At 29.4% G+C, this 25,486-nt stretch overlaps 3 protein-coding genes and 1 non-coding gene across 4 annotated transcripts; 1 reads left to right on the top strand and 3 right to left on the bottom strand.

Moving 5' to 3' along the window:
• Positions 1-5,757: 5,757 nt before the first annotated feature.
• On the bottom strand, positions 5,758-6,300 carry LOC106754096. The gene has a single exon (XM_014636048.2). It carries the CDS (start codon positions 6,217-6,219, stop codon positions 5,905-5,907), a length of 315 nt encoding a protein of 104 aa, XP_014491534.1. The 5' UTR covers positions 6,220-6,300; the 3' UTR covers positions 5,758-5,904.
• A 7,890-nt stretch (positions 6,301-14,190) lies between these two features.
• TRNAH-GUG lies at positions 14,191-14,262 on the bottom strand. Its single transcript has one exon. It is a non-coding gene; the product is annotated as a tRNA-His (tRNA).
• A 451-nt stretch (positions 14,263-14,713) lies between these two features.
• On the bottom strand, positions 14,714-16,854 carry LOC106754088 (DELLA protein RGL1-like). The gene has a single exon (XM_014636040.2). It carries the CDS (start codon positions 16,736-16,738, stop codon positions 14,978-14,980), a length of 1,761 nt encoding a protein of 586 aa, XP_014491526.1. The 5' UTR covers positions 16,739-16,854; the 3' UTR covers positions 14,714-14,977.
• A 5,315-nt stretch (positions 16,855-22,169) lies between these two features.
• On the top strand, positions 22,170-23,388 carry LOC106754071 (nicotianamine synthase). The gene has a single exon (XM_014636015.2). The coding sequence runs from the start codon at positions 22,277-22,279 to the stop codon at positions 23,219-23,221; it is 945 nt and encodes a 314-aa protein (XP_014491501.1). The 5' UTR covers positions 22,170-22,276; the 3' UTR covers positions 23,222-23,388.
• Positions 23,389-25,486: the final 2,098 nt, after the last annotated feature.

Below are 25,486 nucleotides of genomic sequence, written 5' to 3'. Positions count from 1 at the left end.
TAATTGTGACCCCATAGTCTTAAGAATATTAAAGATGATTTTTTTAACATGACTTTTATAATATATGGATTTATATTTAATTCAATATTATAAAATTGATTTTAAAGTAAAATTTAGACTATTTATATATTATGATTTCATCTATCCATATGATTTTACATATTCTAATGAAAATAAATATTTCAGTTATAAAATTTTGAACAAACTCATTATATAGTAAACTAAAAAATGGAATTAAAAGCTACTTTGATTTTTATTTTAGTCTAATTTGTTTAATCTGATCTCATATTTTTTTTTTTGCATGTTTATAGTATAGTCTTAATTTTTCTATTTTAAAGAATTTGATCTTTTTTATAAGGATGTTTGAATTGTTAACAAATGTGAATCGTATTGTCACAAATCAATTTGTAATTTTTTTAAATTTTTAAATTTGTTTTTAATTAAAAAAATTGTCAACATGTTAATGACATATGTTAATATCATTGTCACATATTAATGTTAATATCATGTGTCAATTTATATTCAATTTATTTTTTATATTTGTTATTTTGATTTTGTTTAGTTTCAATTTTTGAGTTGATTTAAAAATAATGGAAGAAATATTTAATAAAAATATGAATTTTAATAAAAGTATTAATATAAAATTTATATAAAAATTAAATTTGGTTTCAATTTAAAAAAAAAATTATTTTATTTTTGAAAGAAATTGAGATTGAATTAAATAAAATTAACAAAAATTGAAATTAAATTAAATATAAAACATTAATACATAATGTGACTCTGATGTTAACTTTTTGATAATTTTTTTAACTAAAACAATTAAAGAATATATAAACTAACATGTAAGATCAGTTAACGATTTAAACCTATAAAAAAATAATAAAATTTACGAAAATTTAAACCTTATAAAAAGAAAAAATCATATTAAACAATCTAAAAGAAAATAAAAACAAAGTAAGTATAAGCCAAAAAAAATATTATCATGGGTTCAACAATTGCATTTTCTACGTTAAACTTAATCTGACTCAAGTCACTCTTAAAAAGGTTGGATTAACTGAGTCAAGATTTTGAAAAAAAAAACGTTTATTTTGTTACATTTCTTAATTTTCAAGTATCAATACAGCATTAAAAGATAACATCTTTATAAAAATAACAATTAAAATATCCCAAACTAATTTAAAACATAAAAAACACACATATATAATTAATACAATGAAATTGAATTCTATCTAATTAAATTAAATTTAGTCAAATTGAATCATGAGGTATCTGACCTAAATAACAGCCATATTCAATGTAAGGGAATAAAGTTTTCATGGATATATCGATTTTTATAGGACAAGGTCAAAGTTACATATATTGATCATCCAATTAGATATTTAACATTTTAAAGTTTTATTCTTATTCCTGATAAAGACGAGGGAGAATATATATTAGGATAAAAAGTATACTGTGTTACTGTATAAGTTAAGAAAGAAAAAAGCAAAAGATAAAAGTTTTTTTAACAATTTTTTTTAATAATACATATGTTATAATTTGTGATTGGTCCGTTTTAAATATTTTTTTTAAAATAAATTTAAATAGATCAATAAAATAGTGATACATGTTCTGTTGTCAAAAAATTATTAAAATATCATTATCCAAAGAAAAAGGTAGCGTATAATGTGGAATAATGAGTTCTGATGACCTTCTTAAAAACGGGAGTTTTGATAGTTTACCTCACTTTATAGTTTGGTATTCTGAATTTAGTGGGAAATAACTTTATTTCCATAAATATATTACTTTTAATCAGAAGAAGTTAATTTGATGATATATTAGAAAGAAAAAAAAAATTTGTTAAAACATAAAAAAAGTCGATCAAATTTGGAAATATTATACATAATTAAAATTACAGTTATTTTGCAACAGTTTACGGTTTTAAAAAGAAGTATTAATCCTATTTGATATATAATGAAAAATTATTATAGAATTTGGTATCGTGATTTTTTTTTTACTTGTTTCATTCGATCTTATCTCTACCATAGGAAAATCAAATATCACTCACATTCAAAATTTGTTAATAATAATAAAAATAAGTCATTAAAATAAAATTAGTGAAAATCTATCAGTAAAATTACATTACATAGGAGTAGAGCTAAGGCTTCACTTTTATTGTTGGGAATACATTATAGTATAACAGATACTCATGCGGCTTACTCATATGGTGCCTTTACTTGTTATTGGGAATAAATTTGGTTTTAATTTAAAAAGAAACTTAATTGAGACAAATTAATAAATTTGTGATTTAATTAAATAAAATTTAAAAAATAAGTTGAATATAAGATTTTGATATATGACAGTAATTTAACATGTGATAGGGATACCGTCACTTGATATTATGAAGATTTGAATGTAATAACTTTTTTTTTTCTAAATTAACAAAAAATTTAAAAATTTAAAAAATATATGAATTAATACTTAATATATATTGTCTTCATTCAGTTAATTATTTAAATGCATTATGAAAAAGACTAAATTGATTGACAAAAATTAAGACCTTATTAAATATGAAAAAAAAACACAATTAACATATTCAATGAAAATAGAAATTAAATAGTATTTAAGGTTTTTAACTTTTATTTTTAATAAAAGGTCATTTAATTCATATGTAAAATAGTAAATATATATAATATCATTACAAATATATATGTTATCCGACAAGATCAAGATGAGACCAAAATTTTAATCCATTAAATATGAAAATAAAAATAAACATTTATTTCAACAGAAATTAGGATAGGATAAAATGAGAAAATCTTACGCAAGATTGCCATCGTCGCTAATTGTTTTATGAGAAAAAAAAAATCGTGTTTTTGTTGATGTTTTTCACTCTTGAGAATTTGATTGAATAAAGTGTACTCATTTAATTAAGTTTTTTTATCCATAAAACTGAATAAAAAATCTTATAGAATATCTCCTGAAACAATAACTTGCGGAGTGCATTTCCTTGTTCTACACTTCTATAATTATCTTAATATCCATCCACTTACACACGGTTCAATAGCATTAATGGAAGTTAATGATAGTATTGATGATTACTTCCTTTTTCACCAACCAATTGAATGAATTCAGTATGTATATATTTGCATTCTCTCACATTTTTTTCAATCACTACAACGTACTCACGTTTTGTTACGTTTTGTTTTTTTTTTTCTTGTCTATCCGTTGTGTTGTTTATGGTCCCTTTGGAGATTGGTGATCCTCATGTGTTATTGGTGGTGTCGTTTTTGATGGTGTGTGGTGTTGTGCATTGCAAAAAGTAAGTTATGAGTTAAAAATCTTAATCGAGTATCGAAATTCGGTTATAACCTTACCAGTGTTGGGTTGAGGGCAACCGTAGTTCGAATTGTGACAAGCTTTTAGTAAACACAATTAAGAATTCATCGTATGCTTTTATATATATATATATATATATATATATATATATATATATATATATATATATTGTGTTTATATTTTAGTTTTGATGTGTTTTTATATATTTTTTTATTTGATGTTTTTATAATATTTATGTTTATATATATATATATATATATATATATTATATTTTATTAATTTTAAACTGATATTTTTTTACAATAATTAAATATTTTAAAATATGTTGAATGTAAATTATAATATGTTTTAGAAACCTGAACCAGAGTTTGAATTCAGTTAAGGTTTGTCGGCGATAGAACATTCAAAATGCGACAAGTATGAAAGGTCTGCTACGTTGTAGAGAAACAAAAGTGAGAGATAATTAAAAGTTATAATATCATGTGTGAGTATTTAACTGGAAAGACTTAATTGAGACAAATTTTATGAAGTGAAGATGTAATTGATATTTTTTTAAAAAAAATATCTAATTAACACATACTCATAAAACCTGAGGACAAAAGAAAATATTAAGCTTATTTTTTAACTACTAACACTAGTGGAAAAACACTGTTTAATGTCATCCATTAGACGTCAGTTTCGTGAAAATTCGACGTCTATTACTGCACGGTGGCATTATCATAAATAAATTGGAAAACTAGACGTCAGTTTCGATGTCAGGCAACGTCTATGACATCATAGACGTCGCACCTGCCGTAAACTGACGTCCAATTGCCTAAGGTATGTGATAAGATAGTCCATTAACGTCAGTGTTTCAGGGGAACAACGTCTACTAAGTTGCAATTAATGCTGCCCATCAAATTTCCAGGAGCTTAGACGTCGGCTAGCAAGGGCATCGACGTCTACGTCACTGACAGGAAATCAAACGTCAACCGGTTCAACTTTAGACGTCGAATAGACGTCGGATCCCGTGAAAAAGCAACGTCGATTGAGCTACAATTAATGTTGTTCACCTAATGCCCCAGGCAATTACATGTCACGTAGTCAAACGCCGACGTCTAAGGCCTGTCTGGAAGGCGGGAAGACAAAAATTCTTCAATGTAGACGTCAGTTCTGAGGGGCACCGACGCCTACGTTCCTGTATTTTCGCCAAATTCGAGGGTTTTAGATGTCGGTTGTGAGGGGCACCAACGTGAACTACCCTGACAGGAAACAAAACGTCAATCTTTTCAGCTTCCTAGACGTCGGTTTCTGGAGCAACCGACGCCCCATTTCATTTTAAATAGACCGCAGACTCTTCTCGGATCGCGTCTTCATCTCTTCTTCTTTTTCTCTGCTTCTCCTCTTCTTTTACTCGCTTGCGCACCTTTACTTTTTATCTCTTGGAGCATTGCATTGTCGTTTCTAATAACGTCATTGTCTTCGTCCTCTCCTTTTTCTCTCTTTCATCCCAGGTGCATGGTTTTTTTTTATGCTTACCGTTTAAACTTTCTTTAGTTTTTTATTGATTATCTTGTCGTTCAACTGATTAAAATTTGCTTTCTTTGTGTTGTGTTTTAGTGCAGTTTTGATCCTCTCTTTGGGTAACATAGTGCAACATTCTCCCTGGTTTCCTCACAAAAAGAGTGGCGATCTTTTGAGTTTTCTAGTTCTTCCGACCCAAAATGGAACTTGGGTCCTTGTCTACTTCTCGACACCGTAATTTTTTTTCTGTTGCGGTTGAATAATGGGAAGTAGCCATGGACCCAGGTTTGGTTTTGGGTTGAAAGCACTAGAAGATTCAAAAGACGCAAGCTTTTTTTGTGAGGAAACTAGCGAGAGGAGAGTGTTACACAATGCTACCGAAAGCCTGGATTAAAACTGCACTAAAACACAAAATTTGTATTTAGACGTCGGTTAAAGCCATGTCCGACGTCTATAACAACATAGACGTCGGTTAATGTCATTTTAAACCTCTTTATATATTCATGTTGACGTCGGTTTAATCATAGGTGAACGTCTATATAGAGTAATTAAACATCGGTGTGAGTATAAGCAGACGTCTATATAGATTTCGGTGGATATCGTTAATCGACGTTTATATGAACGTCGGTTCTGAAGAATTGCGACGTCCCATAAACGTCACCCGTATAGACGTCGGATGTGAAAGTGACGTTAAAAATCCAAATTAACCAACGTTAAACAGCGTTTATTCACTAGTGTAATTCTCCTCTGATCCCAGATTCAAAATTGGATGTGCCTTTCATATACAGCAGAATGTTTTGCTGCCAACCAATTTGTTGTAGTAGAATTGATCATAAATTTACTGAGTAAGTTAGCGTATACATCAGATTAAGTCAGATAGCAGATAAATATGAGACTTCCAACTAATTGCTTTAATAATGTTTTTTCAGTGTCTATTTAAGGTTTATAAGGTAACACTGGAGAGCGATTAAATTTAGTGATTACATTTCATAGCAGCAGAGCTAGGGCTCCACTTTTATTATTGGGAATACAATATAGCATAGTAGATGATATTACACTCATACGGCTTACTCATCTGCTGCCTTGTTACATGTTATTGGTAGTGAAGTTCACGGTACCTTCGATAAAGCTTCCATTGGCATTACCATTGAAAGTACCACTGTTATTTATAGTACGACGACCTGATTCGGTACGATTCTGAACGCTTACACCAGCGCCTTTTTCGACCTTTCCATCGGAGGAATTGTCGTTCCATCTGTCTGTTTCTTCAACCTCTGGATGATCGATGGTGATGTCTTTCACAGCGGCTGCATCTGAGCGACTTTTGGTCTTTTCCTGTGTAGCCTTTGGGTTTTTCTCATCATCGTTCGTTTCCTGCGCTTTCTTAACCTCCAAATCCATGCTCAACACTCTGTTATCTTGTGGTTTTTGCGTACTATTGTACTGCCTTAACCTTCCCAATGACTAGGTCAGAAATATATAGATCCAATAAAGTCAATTCTGTTTCTAGATGTTGGAAAAATAATGTTTCTCTATGTAATTTCTGCAATTCATCTCACAACTTTATTTTGAAGAAAATTGAAATATTATTGAACTCAAAAAACAGAATTATATTGAACAAATTATACGAAAATATGACCTAAACTAGTATTTAAGTAAAAAGAATGTTATGAATGATTGGATTAATTGAGTCTATCTTAATCTTAATCTAACTAAACTCACTTTGAAAATTGGATTAATTGAGTCAAGATTTTGAAAAAATAATTCTTTTATTTTTGTTAAAAATTTTAATTTTCAAAATAACACAATTAAAATTTTCCAAACTAACTTAAAACATTATATATATATATATATATATATATATATATATATAATTTATCTATAATACAAATATAAGTATAGGTTAATTTGGTTTATATAAAATTTAACATGAAATTCAATTCAATCTAATTAAAATTAAGTTTAGTCTAATTGAATCATGAAGTAAATTGACCCAAATAACAACCATATTCAATGTAAGGAATAACTTTTTCAAGGATAAATCGATTTTTGATAGGACAGGACAATGTTACATATACTGTTCATCGAATTAGATATTCAAAGTTTTAAAGTTTTATTCTTATTCCTGATAAAGACGAGAAATTTAAGATATTTTCACTCTGACTGTGACATTTCACAATAATACATAGGAGAATCTATTAGTATAATATACTATGTAATGTTATAAGTTAAGAAACCAAAAAAAACAAAAAGGTAACGTGTAATGTCGAATAGTGAAAATATTATGTGAAAAATCATTAAGATTCTTGGTTTTGGAGAATATTAATATTAATTTTTTTTATAGTATAATATTAAAGTAATTATTGTAATTATTTAGAAAAGTATTTATATATAGTATCATAATTATAGGATTTTAATTGTACATTACTATTTAAACAATACATGATTAATATAAATTATAGCATACAATACATTTTTTATTTTATTTTAGTATTAAAGTTTTCAAACAAACAATTTTTGATCAATAATCACAACTTTCATATTATCACTGTCAATCAAAAAAATGACCTCAAGTTAGACATAGATAATTATCCACCGTGAAATAGCATCATGATCAACCAAACTTTTAAGAGTTTGATTTCCTATTGCATTAATGATGGAAGAATTCTAATGTGTGTGATAAATCTTTTTTTTAATTGAGTTTAACCTTATATTTAAACTAATTTTAATCTTATTTTTTTATGTATCAAAAATAAAACATAAACTTATTAATTATATTTTAATAATATAATTAGAGTTGATTTAAAAATAATGAAAAAAATAGTTACTAAACATGTGAATTTTAATAAAAAATTTAAATATAATATTTATATAAAAATTAAATGTGGTCTCAATTTAAAAAGAAAAACAAAATTAACGAAAATTAAGATTTAATTAAAAAAATAACAAAAATTAAGATTAAATTGAATATATAACTTGATTGCGGATAACATTTTTTTAAAGTTAAGAAGAAAAAAAAAACATGAATTAAACACATCACGTACATGTTCATATCCCGTTAACATTTTAATCGCGGTTAAAGAAAACTAAATTAGCCAAAAATAAAAAAAGGTTAGACGATATTTACAATAAAAAAAAAAAAAGAAAACCACATTGAAGAAACTCAAATGAAAATAGAAACTAAAGTAATATTTAAACCTTTTAATTTTATTTTTAATAAAGAATTATTTAATTAATATATAAAAAAATAAAAATATACATAATATCATTACAAATATACGTGTTATCAGACAAGATCAAGATGAGACCAAAATTTGAATTCATTAAATATGAAAAAAGAAACAAATTTTTATTTCAACAGTAATTAGGATAGGATAAAAATGAGAAAATCTTACGCGAGATTGCCATCGTCCCTAATTGTTTTATGAGAAAAAAAAATCGTGTTTTTGTTGATGTTTTTCACTCTTGAGAATTTGATTGAATAAAGTGTCCTCATTAAATTAAGTTTTCTTATCCATAAAACTTTGAATAAAAAATCTTATACAATATCACCTGAAACAATAACTTGCGGCAGATTACAGAGTTAGAAGAGAAATACTATATGTAGCAGTAATAGATGATCATTTATATCATTAAGAATATAGGTACAGGCAACTGGAGCGATCAATTTCAGACATTTATGTAAATTATTATCTGACACACAATCAGCCTTGCAGTGTTTAGAGGTATTCATTCATAAACATGATGAGAGCAACCACCCCAGTTATTTTATCTGAGTGTATGAAGAAGTATAAATATGCATGCATATACATAGATTTAGTAGTAATTCTTGGTGGAGGAGTCAAAACCACCGGAGATGATGGATCCGTTGCCGTTTCCCTCAACAAAGCCAGCGTTGTTGATGAGACCAGTCATGTTCTGTGTGCCACTGTTGTTGAATTGGGGAGGTGATGATGAGTGGTGAGATGGTGGGGCGCTGTTGTTGCGAGGAGCACGATACCTGTTGTTGCGGTTGCGTCGGGGTTGTGGTGGTGCTTCATCCTCCCCCATCTCATCCAAGAGCCGCATCAACCGCGCTAGTGAATCCGCCATGTCTCTACCTCTTCACTCAACTTGCCTGTTTCAGTGAAAAAATGGATGGCGTGCACTTTTATAATTAAGATGCTTCTCTTGGGCTGCTGTTTGCTTCAACAATAAGCTAATATTCCTCCTTTCTTCTTTTAAGTTATGCCGCTGGTACAATAATATAATACAACATTATCTTCAATGAAACAAAACGTGGACGCCCATATCACACATGATGAAAAAATTATACTTCACAAAATATAAACAAACGAGAGATGTAAACAAATTTAAGAATAAGGTCTTTTTATTCTAATTTTATTACTTCAAATTTATTTTTCAAGCTTTTAGAAGCATTTGTTTAAGAGGTTTAAAGTAATTAAGTACTAAAAAATTGTGTCAGAGGTTTAACTTACCCTCTTCGTGTCAATTGAGAAACTTATAGTACGTATATTCATACGGAGAAAATTATATTCACATTCGGTGATATGTATAGTTTATAACTAATATCTTAAGTATTTATCATTATAAATTAATTTAATGTTAAACATTTTATGAGTTTTTATGTATATATTAAATGTATAGTCATTATTTAATGAAGTTAAAAAATATAATCATTATTATTTTATATTAGTGAGATTTTTTTACTGATTATTACTCTAATTGATATATAAAATAACATTTTTTATACCAGTTAATATTTCAACAAGTTTAAAAAATGGAATGTTTTTTATACTAATTAATACCCTAATAGGTATATAAAGTAATGTTTTTTATATTGATTAATGATTCAACCACTATAAAATAAGAATCTTTTTATAATGATGAAATTTTGAACGGATATAAAAAGTTTAAATCATACATATTAAACTTGGTGAACTTTTTATACTAATTCAATATTTTTAATGTCTTCCTTTTATATCTTTGTTTAAGAATCTTTATAAAAAATGTGCTTTTATTTGTTTATATTAAGGACATGCATGATATTTGTTTGTTAGTGATGACGAATGAGTTTGTTCACATAATGTTATCAAAGTGACGTATTTGGTTATTCGTTTTATAGAAGATATGAATGAATATTGGAATGGTTTATGGCTTATAATATACTAACTTGTCCAGGAATTAATGCAAAGTCGATCGATATTTGGATTAAAAATGGATATTATTCCTCATATTATTCATGACCCTTTTCATTGGTGCACTTCCAAAATTTTCAAACCTTTTGCACAAGCATTGTTTCATTTAATTAATTATAACAGTCCAAACATAGCATTTAAAAAAATGTTTTAAAAATCTCTTTATATGACAAAGTAATTTCTTTCATATAAAAACAATTACATGCTAACCATATTATATAGGATAAAGGTATCTTTTATATGTACGAAAAGAAGAATTACATGTCCGAGGAAAGCTTCAAACCATCTCTTCATCTATATTTTGAAGTCCAGGTTACAATATTAATGTGTATTAGATTTCTTTTTTCAAGTTAATCTTCGGTAACAAAATTTATTTGTTAATGTGACACATTATAAAACACGTCCTAAAATGTCAGATAACTTTTAACATTATTTTACTATGTCATGTGTCTCCCATATGTGAGACTTTTCTATTTTTATATATTATTTTTTAATTTTATTAGCGTATGTAAACTCTTAAGATTTTTTTTTTCATAAACTACACGTTTTATCATTCAAGTATAATTTTTGTTCGAAAGATTAAATTTTCATCATATTTTTTTTAACTTTTACAAATTATTTGTAGTTAAAATTTTGTTTTTGAAGAACGAATTCTCAACAACATTTTTCTAGTTTTATGAATATATATATATATATATATATATATATATATATTCATTTATAATAAATTGTTTTATTAAAAAAATTATTGTTTTATAAATTCATGTGAACATAAATTTAAAAAATATATTTAATTTAGTATAAATTGATTGATAATAAAAAAATTGAAAAGTGATTATAATAAATAAGATAATTTAAATATATTGTAATTATAGTAATAGAATAATTATCATAATAAAATATTGTGATTATGGTTGTTTTTGAAAACTTAATTTTGATAAATGTATATTTATTTTGTTAAAATAATTTGTAATAAATTTTTGTGTGTGTAAAAAATTAAAAAGATAAAATTAAATAATAATATAATTATAGGTGGAAATATTTGAAAACAAACTTAATGTAAAGTTAAATTATCTAAGTTTTATTTAGAAAAAATATATAAATTTAAATTTAGATCATTATTTTTTGAATTTATTAGTTATTAAAATTTAATTTAATAACTATAATTGTTAGCATAAGATGTCATAAATATTTGAATTTCGATATACTTACATAAACCCTAAATAATTTTAAATTTTAACACTTTTATAAAGTAATAAAATAAGCAAGATATATTTTAAAGGACTAAAAGAAGTATATTTAAAAAAAAAATACAGATAAACTTGTTTAATGATCCGTATCTTAGAAGAATGAATCATATCTAGTAGTGCTTTGAGCATCCGCAGAAAAATGTGTGAAATGGTGGACACTGTACAGCATCGCTATTGAAGAGAGTCCTATCATTTAGTTTCGATTTCACAAATAAATTAGAAGATTTAATATTAGTGGAAGTTATATATATAACTTTATGACTCATTCTGAAAGAGAGAAATGAGATTATATAGTTCATATTTTTCAAGCAAAATATGTTTTATTTTAGTCTTTCATAAACAAAGTAATTATATTATGTTATTAGTTAAAATTTGTTATATATTTGGATAAATTAGAAACAAACTTAATTAGATAGTTAACTTTGAGTTCCAACTATTATATATAACTATAAATATTTGAAAGTAAGTTTTTTCTTTTCTACAAAAACTCGTTTTTAATTCACATGTATCTGTATTATGAATCATACTGATTAAAGGAAAAAATATATTGCATGACATATAATTTATTTGATTTGATAGAAGAAAGAACGAAAAACATTGAATGAAAGAAATAAGTTATAAGATATTCATTCTTTTTACCTATATTTTTTTATTCATTATCTCAAATTCACTCTTTATTACAAAATTATTTAATACTTAAAATTTACAAAAAATAGAAAAGTAATTAATGTAAATGCATAACAATTTGATGTTTATTTATTTATTTATCACATCTATTTTTTTTATTTGAAATATATAGATTTCGTTTGATAAATAAATATACAATTATCAGTTTCTTATGTATTTACATAACAAGTTTTTCGCTCATTCGTTTTCTTTTTCTTGATACTTAAACCAAATGAGAAATGTACATGTAATATTATATGAAAATAAAGATATAAAGAAAAATATGAACAAGGTGTTTGCACGGATTATATGGTTAAAAGCCAGCAATCTTTCTTAATTAAAAGCATATAATCTTTTGGATAAGATGCATCCAAGAACTGAGAACATAAAACCACTACAATATGACTGTAACACTTGCACATATATGACTCATCTACGATAAAACTACATAAGATATATGTTCCTTAATTCTAGCTCTTATTCTCAAAGCATGTACACCACCTATGCAGGTACGATAAGAAACGATGGAAGACGTAAACAATTAATTATTCATACTTTTAACTTTGGACACATCTGATACATTTATAGTATACTCCATGCATGACTGTCTCAGACCTTCAAAGTTGCTTTCTCACTTCCCTCATTAGCGTTGCCAACGGCGAGCCCTTTTACTGTCCTCTGTGCCCAATGGTACCCATATCTTGGAAACTGCCGATTCCTTCCTGGCAAAGGAATTGGAAACGAACTAGATGGCATTTTTGGATGACTTTTTTGAGCCTCACCACCAACAAAACCCTTCGATGCTTCCATTGTTGGAGCTAGAAAATATAACTTATACGTCTATAATATATGGTTGATGTGTTTATATATATATATATATGAGAGAGGTTTGATTTCTCTGTTGGTAGTTGATGCCATTTGCAAAGCTTGTCAAAGATCCGCTTTTATAGATGCAGTGGAAGAAGAATAATATGGTGCATTATTTGAGCTTCAGAACGAAGCTTTGAACATTTGCACATGATAATCTGTCGAATAAAGTCTTGAATTATTATTCTTCATCATCCTTTTCTGATATTTTTCCATTCCGAAATGCATGTGGACTGTTATGATTGCCTCCACGTTTTAAAGTACGAGATCACTGAGACACGTTTTAATATTTTGTCTGTTTAAAAAATAAAATAATATCATCAAATGAAGATATTTCATAGAAATTAAGCATTACGTAAAAGTTAGTCAATATATGTATGCAAGATTTGTTCATACCATCCTACCTTCTTCTTTTTTTTTTTTTTTTTTTTCAATTAACTCCTATAAGTCGTTTTTTCTTGGCATGTCGTCTCTCATTTATTTCATCGAAAATTCTTTCCTGTATTCTCTTTTTTCCATAAAAAAGTATGTTTATAGGTTATAAATTTGGAAAACGACAAAACAGAGAAAAATAAATATGAAATGACATAATTAATTATGAGGTAAGAGAAAAATAAAATGTACTGTTACAAAAGAATATAATTACGAGTACTTTATTCTTGAAATGTGGAAGGATATTTTTTATTCTTGAAAGAATAGTTGTTAAAATCTGTTTTGGATTCGTGATAGATATTGTAACAACTTACATGAACTTTTCCGTAGGAATTATTTGCTTTTCTATCTCATTTTTATGTGTCTTTCTCCAGTTTCCTATTACATTATAATTTTTCATTTTCTGTATTTTTAATTTTTTTCTTTATCCTTTAATCACTGTTTTCTCTTGAAGGATTTAATCTATCTTTTTCCACCGATACTATTAGATTTAGATCAACATTTTCCTTTTTCATGGCAAGTAAGTTATTTTTGTCCTTCTGAGAATATAATATCAAGGTGAGCAGTATTAATCCTTATACGTAACGTACCCCAAATGAATAAATCGTATGTTAACATTTTGAGTGAAAAAAGAAATTAGCACTCATAAAATGTGTTGCTTTGTAGTAACATCATATTATTCAAAAGTTACACACTCGTCATTCGGGAGTAAAATTTGCGGTTGAAAACATAACATTTGTTCTTCATGTTGTGGCTTTGGAACTCATTTTTGGAAAGTCAAATTTTATTAGAAGAGTATTAATTATGACAGACTAACATGTTTTTAGAATTATTAGGAAGTAAAACATTTAGATAGTGAATATTAGAGGACGTCTAGCTGAATTAGGTTCTCTGATAATGGCTACTCTGCCATGTCAATTATACCTTTATTAAATGATAAAAAGATGCCAACTAAAATTTGTGGCTGCTGGGATTCGAGCCCAGGTCTCCACGGCCACAACGTGGAATTCTCACCACTAAACTACAGCCACTTTGTTGGAAACAAAGCCATAATTATTTATATAACATATATTTCACTGAACTTCACTGTCAATTTATCTTATTGCGTCACCAATTGAATTTTTTCAAACATACAAAACTTGATGTCTTCATTATCTTCAAAAGGATTGGTATCCCGATTCTTGTATCCTTGGTTTGGGAATTTATTTCATGTTGATGTTGTGCACTTGTGTTTTCTTTTCCATTACACATTTTCAACTTCTTGTCAAAATTTGATCAAAAGTTTTCCCCAACATTACTGTCTGAGCTGAGATGATCCATGTTGATGCATGAAAAACAAATTTCCACTACGAACAACACCCGTCTGATTTTATTATAATCAGACACATATGGATATTTCCATATATTTTATATATTTTTGAAAGATTGATTATTTCAAGCGATGATGATTGAAACTAGTAAATCAAGGAAAAAAAAAGTTACAGTAATGAACAACAGTCAAAAGGAAGCTAATGGTCTGTTATTGATCTAATAATATAGGAAGTAGCCCTCATACTGCTTCCATTATTGGTAGTAACTTGTAATGAAATCTGCACATGGCACGATACAAACATTGATTTAGGATAGATAGTATGAAACTACAGATCTTTACCAGCAAGAAGAATTTAGATTGTGGTAGCAAAAAATCCTTGACTTTGCCAAAATCACAGTCATGGACCAATACTAAAAGCCTTGTTGCACTAGTCATCAAATGAATTTCCAGACTGAAACAGAATGAATCGGTGTTCCTTTCCACCCAACAAGAAGGCACTGCCCATTCTTATCAAACGTGCAAGAACTTCCACAAGGAAATCTTTTACTCACCAAATCTGCTTGGTATAAAGACGAAGTGCTCAGTTCTTTCTCCACCATTCCAAAGCGGGAGAAGAAGGCCCTCCACACATCAATCTTCACATTCCTAGTCTTTCTTTCTGCTCCTTCTGTGGCCACAATGTTTTTGATTGCATGACTAAAGTATAGTGACTCTATAATCATTCGGGTCTTCTCATTCCCCTTCATGCAAACCTCAAGACAGTCAAAGAATGCACTGAAGAAGAAAAGAGCCTCAATGAAACGATTTACAAAAGACGTGGAGTTGTGATTTGCCTCAATTTCAGCTACCACCATCACATTAGGACTCAAGGTTCTAATCACTCTCATGATGCTTTCAAGCTGGTCTGATTGTTGAATCTTGGCTCTGAGTGCAAAATGAGAATAAACAGCAATTGCTTCCTCATGATCGATCTCAAAAAGATCTTCTCTAAGATGTAATAGATCTTGTACCATAACGATGTTGAAAGAGAAGGGTATGTTCAAACCTTGAGCAAAATCCTTCAATCTCTTACCAGTGTCCTCAACTATGTTTCTAGTGGTTCCACTTTCAATAGCGGTAATCTTTAGAAGCTCAACTGGACATTGATGCCTTGACTCAAGGGCTTGCATTAGGATAGCCCATTGGCCCCCCTTTCTGATTTCAAGATCAATAACATGAATCTTCTTTGCTTCAGCTACATCTTCTATTATAGCTTGAACTGCAGTGAACACTGCAATTTGACTAAAGGGAAGCGCTTCATAAAATGCAGCAATAGCGGGGTTTAGTTCCTTGGCTGCCTCTTCAGGATCAAATGACTGACCTTTATGCAAATCCTTGGATGAACCTCTTCCTGTTTCTCTATCTATCCTGTGGAGAAGTGCCTCAGCAAAATAATGAACAACTCTCTTAACGGGGCTCCCAGTTTTGCTTGACAATGATTGGCAGTGACTTAGCAACTTCCTTGCACGTTCAAATTGTTGATGACCAACTTTCTCAGCACAAGCCAAGAGGGACTCAGACAGTGCCACATCCTCTTTCTCCTCATCAGAGAATCCAGAGAAGGAAAACCCATAAGGGTGATTTTCCAAGAAAGTCAAAGGTTCTGACTCTGAAGATGATGATGATTTGATGAACCTTGTTCCTGCTATCCTCATGATATCTTCAGTTGAGAGCTTTCTAAAACCAAATTCATCTGTGGCCACAGAATCAACAACTGGCTGCAGGGATTTGCCTTCATAGGAAAACCTCTTGAAGCCCTTGCCATAGTTCTTCAAGATCTCAAGTGATGCTAAAGGGATAGTTGAGTGTGGCTTATCCTCTGTTGTACCACTGGTTGGATATTGTGCATCAAATTGGAGTGGTGGAGACACCATGTCAAACTGAAGGTTATCATCCAAATGGCCATAATCATGGTACGATTGTTGCTGGTGATACTTTTCTTGATTAGGGGATATAAGGTTTCCTGATGGATAATCTGGGGAAAACTCGAAATTAGAGTAAAAGGAGTCTACTCCCCCATAAACTCCATGATCTTCTGCTACAGAAAAGTGTAACTTCTTTATTTCATTCTGTTCCTCACTGCCCCAGAAAATATCATTGGATGAACTAGAATTTTCATCCACTGTACTAAAACAAGCATGGTACAAGTCTTCCATAACAAACAGTCACTAGTTTTGCTTCAATATTATCAGATTCATAGTAGGTTCCTTGAGTAATCCTTATTGATAAAATAATTAATCCTTTGTTTGTATTATCCCTTATTGATTAAGTAATTAAGGATATGGTTTCTGATTATTTTTATGCAAAATTGATCCGTTCTAATGCTAAATCCGTCCAGTACTGTTAACATTAATGTTGTCACCGTACGTGCCGATGTCATCAAGGTCGCCTGCATAATAATGCAGTGAAATAATAAAATTTCATAAATTGCTTATTTTCTTGTTATATTTTTTAATCTTTTTCATGTTTTAGACTAACTCTGTGTAAGAAATAAGGTCCAGAAGACAACAATAGCCAGCTGACAAAGATGGCGTACGTAATGATCAAAAGATAAAAATCCGCAATTTGAATGTTAAAATATATTATGATCTTTTACTTATTTTGGACTATTCTATTTATTTTAAAAAATAATCAAACCTTTCGCTAAATAAATAAAAAAAGAAAAAGAAGCATCGCTACGACAAAATTACAAAAGAAAAGAACAAATAAAATATAAGATATAGTTCACGGCTAGGCCATCATCAAAATGTTTTTGTACTGATTGAGAATATCTAATTTTTTTTAATCATGGCAGCTAATCTTTGATGTTAAATTAATGTATAAAATAAATGAATATGATTATTTCAAAGATAGTCTCGGAGCTAAAAGTGGTTGTCATATAATATAATATTTTAGTAAGTATCAACAAATTAATAAATTTAAGTGTTTGATATTTCTGTTGTTGGGTAGAGTAGAATTTAATTTTAAGAGATGAGAGAGAAGATACTATATCCAAGTGTGTATTCTTTTTTGTTAGAAGTTCATTATTTTATTTTACTTTTGTAAAGCTTAATAATTAATTTGATGTGGAATGATAATTGTTTTCCATTTTTATCATTAATGTTAACCCATAGTAAAAATTGAAAGGTGGAAATTATTTCTTAGATAAGGTTATTAATACTTTTCTATCATGTGTTATGCACTTTAAAGTCATTAGAACACGTATAACGTGTTTTTTACCTTTAATAACGTCGAATTCCAAGACCTCTTTCAAAATATGTTAAATTAATGCTAAATTAAAAAATTTAACGTTAAACACGTCAAACATAAAGTAATTTGACGTTTCGCAAATTTACGTCAAATTACTTTTCTTATCATTGTTTGACGTCAATCAACTCCAAATTTTGTTATGTTATGACGTTAATTAACTTTTTTATTTTTTTTTAATTAATTGTGATTTTTTTTACAAATCTATTAGATCTGAAAAGAAGAAAAACAACAAATGTAATCTAGTTTTTTTTTTTTGTATTTTATACCGTATGAACTATGAATTATAAGCAAAAGCAAAAAAACTATGACAATTATTAACTTGTAACTTTTGGTTTTGATAGCTATTGTTGTTAATTTTGGTTGAATTTCTTTTTACCACTCTTTTAGATCACAAAATAACACCAAGACCTTTACTTTGGATCTCTACGAAGTATAAAAATCATTTGGAAATTGAACAGTGATAGATTTTTAAACGACTATAACATTTGTTCCGATTGTCTGATTTGCTATTATTATATATGGATTTGAGGTGAAAAAAATTCTAATACTGTGGTAGTTCACCTAGCTAGCTTCATTCTAAATTCTCCAGAAAACGTTATTTTTATTTTTTGGAAATTTATTTTGTTTTTTTTTTAAACTTTGCAAAAATATTTAAAATAATTAGACTTTGAATTTTGATCTAAAATTCTTTTGGGGGCTTCTCATGATATTTTGTTTGAACAAATTTTCAGGTCATTTGGAGTTCTTTTCAATATACTCTCAGTTATACCCTAAAGCTTAGATATGTATAACATGTAATGTACTATGAACAACAAACAAGTTATTGAAAATGAAAACTAACCTTCAAAAAGGTGAGTTCGTCGGAATAAAGTGTTGCCACTAGTGAGAGAGAAAGCATAATGCGCTTATGAAGAACAAGAACATGAAAACAATATGTCAAAACAAACCAGAATCATACCTAAAGTAGTTAATCAATATATGTATCTGTTTCAAATAAAAGAAATATTACATGTGTTGTTCGTCAAACTTCGTTCGAGAAAAGTTTGAGCAAAGAAGAGGGTCTTGCGATAAGATAAAACGAATAAATTTTCAACCTTCTGTTCAAATTTTTATTAAATTTACTAACATAACGTCTAATTCTAGGTAATTTGACCTTTTATAACATTTTGATGTCTAATTCTAGACATTCAATAAGTACATTTTTACCTTTGTACCAAATATTTTAAATTAATCCAATAGGATGTCAGATTTCTCAATATCCAACATTTTATAACCAATTGATGTTAAATTACATTTATTTACAAAAATACCACTAATAATTTTTAAATACTATTATGTGGTTAGACATTAAATACATGATATTATAAACTTTTTTTGTACGAGTGAGTAATTTTCTTCCACTAAGTTTGAGCTTAAAATTAATTAAAGTGGAATTAAAAGAAAAAAAAAATACATTCCAAGATTTGTAACACGTAAGGTGGTACTTCTAAAATTTTTAACCTGTTCTATTAACTTCAACTTCAAAGTTATGTTTTGGTGATGTAACAAAAGTTAGATAAATAACTTTTTGTTTCGAACTCAAGTTATATTAACATCAAGGACCTTGAGTGGTGTCAGAGGCAGCATCCCAAGGCTCAAATAATCTCAAGTTTCTAATTTTTCTTATTTTCAGTTTAGTTGTTGAGTAATACATTTCATTATTATTTTTTAATATTATACAGTTTTATTTTGTAAAACATCAAAATTCTTATAACTCATTAGAAAAGTTGTTGAAAAAATGAATTCTCTAGTTGCTTAGAAATCCAACATAAAGGAAAATGGTGGTGAAATGAATATAGACCTTAAACTTCATAAAATAAAAAATAGTATGATTCATGACTCCAGGTTAATAATGATGACATCACAGACATAATTTTAATATTAATTTTTTTGGTTCTGATAAAAAAAATTGATTTTTTTTTTGGAAAATGATATTTTCACACCATTTTTTTGACATCATTTTGATACTGCACACGTGTCAAAGTATGGTTGGACGATTTCAAATTAAAAAAAACAAACTTTGGTTTTTCTCTTCCAAATATACCCCTGCCTCAACTTTTTTAATTTGAAATCGTCCAATCACATTTTGACACGTGTGCACTGTCAAAATGGTATCAAAAAATGGTATTAAAATATCATTTTCCTTTTTTTTATATACATGAATGTAATTTTTTTCCATCAATAAGTTTGAACACATTTTGGATATAAAACCACTTACAATATAGCAACTCTTTTATTTGAATTAGAATAATTGAAAATTTTAAAAGATGATGATTTGAAAAAATATATAATCCATGAATTTTGAAATAAGTTTAAGTTGAGGTGGATATTAATTTGTTATTGCCGGGTAAAAATTGTTAATAAATGATTCCATATTACAATTATTAAACTGTTTCACAAAAATGATTATCTCTAAAGCATATGATAGTTTAGAGAATATTATTAATAAATTGTCATCTTTGAAATAGTGTTTTTTTAAAGTAGATTTTATTTGAAATCAAATACATCATAAAATAGATATTGATTGAATTAATGGACATAAAATGAGTAAGAGTTATATGTTGAAATCTCTTTCTACTTAATAATTTTACAGCTTATAACATCAGAAAATAAAATGAAAATTAATTATACATTTATAATAAATTAAGACTTAAAACAAATTTAGACTTGTTTTCTAGTTGTAGCACATACCAAATGTTCCAAGCTGAAATGCCATTTCAGGAATCTGATTACGATGTAAAAAAAAAAAAGAACTGAGAGTGAGAAAAACTCTGAATACTATGTAAGAAAGAGAGTAAAGGAAAGAGATGGTATTGTAATGAATGTATATTTGTAAAATATCAGACTTTGGTACTTACAACATATAAAAAACAGTAATATATATAGAGAAAGAAGAGTAAGGGGTAAAACACAAGCAATTATTTTTTTGAATTGTGTCATCAGCACGCTTTGAAATTTATATTTCCAACAAAGTTTCTCTAAACAAAAATCAAATATATGTATAAAAAATCATTCTCAAAGTTCAACTTCGTGCTCAAAGAACACTAAACATCAAAACATGTTCAGCAATTTTTTAGCACATGGAGAACGCCAATTACCAATGTTTTTCAGGGCAGAAAATAAAGACTAAAATCCCTGATTCCTATAGATGACTGGCATTATTAGGCAGACCCAATATACTTTAATAGCCAATGCATATTTCACATTTGCACTAGCTCTAGAAAACCCACATATGATCAAGTTATTGGTTTCATTCTTTATTTAGATTTGCCTCTAAAAGTTCAGGATGATGTAAACATAAGTAATGCGTAGGTGTAAGAAGCATGCACACATAACCCATAACGCACTACATTGCATAATAATTAACAAAAGGCTCAACTATGCTATGCACACAATGTCGACATACTATACTCATAAAGTTAGTAAAGTTATCAAACGTTAAAGTTTTGGACCTTAATTTTTGGATGCTTATAAATATTTCATGCCCTTTCATCCTAATATTTGAAGTGTACTGTTCTTTTTTGAGATTATTTTGTTGTTTTCTTGATCTCAATGTTTTTGCTTCTTTTTTTTTTGAGAAACAAATCTCAGTGCAGACAAATGACAACAAAAGTGAGAAAAAACAGTTATGTGCATGTTTGTGTATCTTATTTTTGTTTTAAAATGGTTTGGTTGTCACTGTTGCTCAATTCTTCATTAGACTATAAAGGTAAATGACCACTGCATGTGTCTTGTACAAAGTTCGTCATTAAAGGTGGCAGCAGGTTGCAATGCATGTTTATCAGTGCTCTTTGCATGGAATCTGAAGGGTGTAATTGGCTCGAATGACAATAAATATATCTTAACCATGGTAACCTTTTCTCTCTTCCTATCACTTCTTTTTGGAATTCTAAATGATTACATTTATTCAAATATGTTATTCAGAATTTCAGTGAAAAATGTTGCACAATGTTGCCATGTATATGTCTTATCTCGTAGCTCTCCAATATTCACTATTAGTGATGGAGCTGTAAGAGAGCATTTGGTTGTCACAACGCACTTATGCCTTCATTTCCCACACTTTAAGTCCATCGTCAAACATTTATTTATGCCTTCGTTTGTATCATTTTTGACGTATAGAACAGTGATTTTGTCTTAGGTGACTTTGTCTTGAATGTAGTGCCGCACTGCCTCATGCACTTCACCATTATTTAATTAAGAGATAAACAGCAAATATGGGACTCTTACATCAAGTTGCACCAAAAGTGACCATCAAGCAATGGTATATAATAGCCTCTAAAGCCTAAACAGAACACAGTCTTGGAGTGAAGAGTGTTGTGAAACTGGAATTCAGGGTGAGGAGCTAGCAAGAGTCCTTGCCATCACTCATTCCTATTCTGTGCAAGTTGTTTAATCAGTCATACTAGATGGAGAGTCAACAGGAAGTGATGGTAGTAGGAAAGGTATGTGAAATCTATGAGGAAATCTCCAAACTAGGAGACCTCAACCCCTCCAGCCATGTCAACAACCTCTTCACCCAACTTGTCACCATTTGCACCACCCCATGTCATATAGATGTATCTCAGCTGAGCCAACAGGTTAGAGAAACCATAGCAAAGCTCATTAGACTTTGTGGGAAAGCTGAGGGACTTCTTGAGAGTCACTACTCAACCATCATAGGATCATATGAAAACCCTTTAAACCACATGAAACTTTTCCCCTACTACTGTAATTACCTCAAACTAAGTCACTTGGAATTCACCATGCTCACCACACACTGCACCCAACAAGTCCCTTCCCAACTTGCCTTTGTGGGCTCAGGTCCCCTTCCTCTCACTTCAATCATTTTGGCCACCCATTACCTCAGGCAAACATGCTTCCACAACTACGACATGGATCCTTTGGCAAATGCCAAGGCTCATGGCTTGGTCTCTTCGGACCCTGACTTGTCCAAGAGAATGTTCTTCCACACTAATGACATTCTAAACGTTTCAAATGGCCTCAAGGACTATAACGTGGTCTACTTGGCAGCACTTGTGGGCATGGACCATAAGGAGAAAGCAGAAGTCATCAAGCACCTTGCCAAGTTCATGGCCCCAGGAGCTATTTTGCTGTTGAGGAGTGCGCATGGTGCTAAAGCCTTCCTCTACCCGGTGGTTGATCCTTCTTCTGATCTCAAAGGTTTTGAAGTTCTCTCGGTTTTTCACCCCACTGATGAGGTTATTAACTCAGTTATTGTTGCACGCAAGCATTTGGTGAATCAAGGGACTTATTCAGCAGTGTTGGCTAGCAAATGCTATGGAGTTGAAGGGTTTAATCCCTTCAACCATGGGAAGGTTATTGAGGAGTTGACTGTTGAGGATCAAGCTTGAGGGAAGGGGACATGGTGGCTTCTTAATTTGTGTCGTCCATCATAAATCATCATCATATGATGTTATGTGATGTGATATTGCATTAGCAGTTAATATCAAACAAGAAGTGTATCACCACCATGACATTATTGTTGTTGGATAATAAAACCTGTTTTGTTAACATCTTACCTTCTTTTTTTTTCCTCCACTCAGAAAATTTCACTACTTTGGTCTCTTTGAAGGTTTTTGGACAATTATTGGTCTCAACCAATGATCTCTGTTCAAAACTGAACTGATTATTTTTTATGCAGTCTTTTTTTTTTCTACAAAATCAAAACATTAAAATTATAGAGGAAAGAAATTATCTAATTTAAAAATCGAAATGTCACTCTAACTATCTAATCATCATTTTCTACATGAATATGAACCATTAGTAGAGTTCATGATGACTACACAAGTGAAATAATCCGTACCTCAAGACATATCCTAGTAAAACACACATTCCATGAGATTTCCTTTCTGGAAATCACTACTTCATCATCACTTTCATACCATGATTAATTTAACAAGCTCATATCAGAGCACTATCATCATTCATTAAAACACCATAGTACTCATAAACATACATACATTGTAAATTATATCTCAAACAGACATGAAAATGAATTTTCAAACGTGCACATTGGTGCTCAAAAGTGGTGCCCAGGGTGGGCTTCTTGCAAAAGGTGGCACTCAATGGTAGTCTCCGTGCTTAACATCAAACCTTTAGCAAAAAGGTGACACTTAATTTGGCACTGAGAGTCTGAGCGCTCAACGTCATTATTCTCGCAAAAAGTTACTCAATGACACCCTTCTACCACTCAACATTCATGAACAAAAATGATTCAAACTTTTAGTGAAATATGACACTCAACAATGAAAGATGACACTCAACAGTGTCCTAATGCCGCTCAATGCAAAAGCATTCTCATTTTACTATTCTTAGTCGTACAAAACTGGCACTCAAACTAACACATAGTACTAGCCTGCCATTATTCAACATTGTATCAGACATCAACAAATAAATTTATGTGATTTGCGAAAAAATGAACCTGATCAAATAATCAAATTGGTATTTCCTTTTTAGTATTTTGGTTAAAAGCAACTTTTAATGTCAAGGCACATACCAACTGATTGAAATGATCATAAGTTTCTCAATCGACACAATTTTAACCAAGATAAACAACATAACAAACATCCAACACAAACCAAATTCAATAGATCAAACATCATCATACCACTCAATCATACAAAACAATATTTCAAGATATCTATAACTTATAAACAAATGCAATTAACTTGCCTTACTTGAGAGACAAAAAAACTTGCTTAAAAGAATCCTAAACTCCTTTCAAGCTCACAAGATGTTCTATCTGCACCTATGAACAACACTAGCACGATCAGAGCACCCCATTAAAACCATTGATTAATACAAGCTCATATAGATGTTTAACATACGCATGCAAGTGAAAGAAGACTCACATGTAACATATAACAAAAATTGACCAATGTATTGTATGTGGTCGAAGACCCCTCGATCATGCTACTTATAGCCTTTAACCGGGTTACCCAAGACAAATGAGATTTTATTGCTTACTGGGAACCTAGCCTAGTACTAGATACTAAGTGTTAGGTATTGAATGTTAAGGACTATGAAGGATGGATCCCTTGGCCAAATGTCGAATACTATGTCACCCTCGTCAAAATATACATATTTTCGACAATCATGTTGCTCACTAGGTCAGATACTCCCTATTGATGCCTTTGTATGCCTACTTGAGACATTTTCGTGTTGGATAACTTAACCAAAAAAAAAACAGTTGTAGCTTCTCACCCATTGAGCCTTTGAGTCAATGAACCATAATTGAGGCTTAATCATATGGGAACCCATGGTCAACAAAATATCCCCATTAATATTATTTTAATCATGATTTGATTTTACCTTTTCCATTAATAATTTTTTTTACTAGAATCTCTAATTTGAACATCAAACAATCTTCCGCATGCATTCCATCATCTGGTAGAAGATAAAGGAGGCTTGAAAGATGTGTACCGGGTAGATGGAATTAGTAGAGTGAAGAAAGATTGCACAAGATACGATCGGTTCCACAAGAATAACAAAAAAAAAAAGCCAAAAATCAAATTACACTATAAAAAAACTAATTAGTTCAAATTAAAAACTCGCTACAAAAATCAATATTTGTTTCTATTATTTAATAAGACAAATAAAGAAAAAAACTATCATAA

Source organism: Vigna radiata, unplaced genomic scaffold (assembly GCF_000741045.1).
Source record: "Vigna radiata var. radiata cultivar VC1973A unplaced genomic scaffold, Vradiata_ver6 scaffold_83, whole genome shotgun sequence".
Taxonomy (NCBI): domain Eukaryota; kingdom Viridiplantae; phylum Streptophyta; class Magnoliopsida; order Fabales; family Fabaceae; genus Vigna; species Vigna radiata.
The sequence above is the reverse complement of the archived record's forward strand: the minus strand, read 5'-3'. Positions and strand labels throughout refer to the sequence as shown.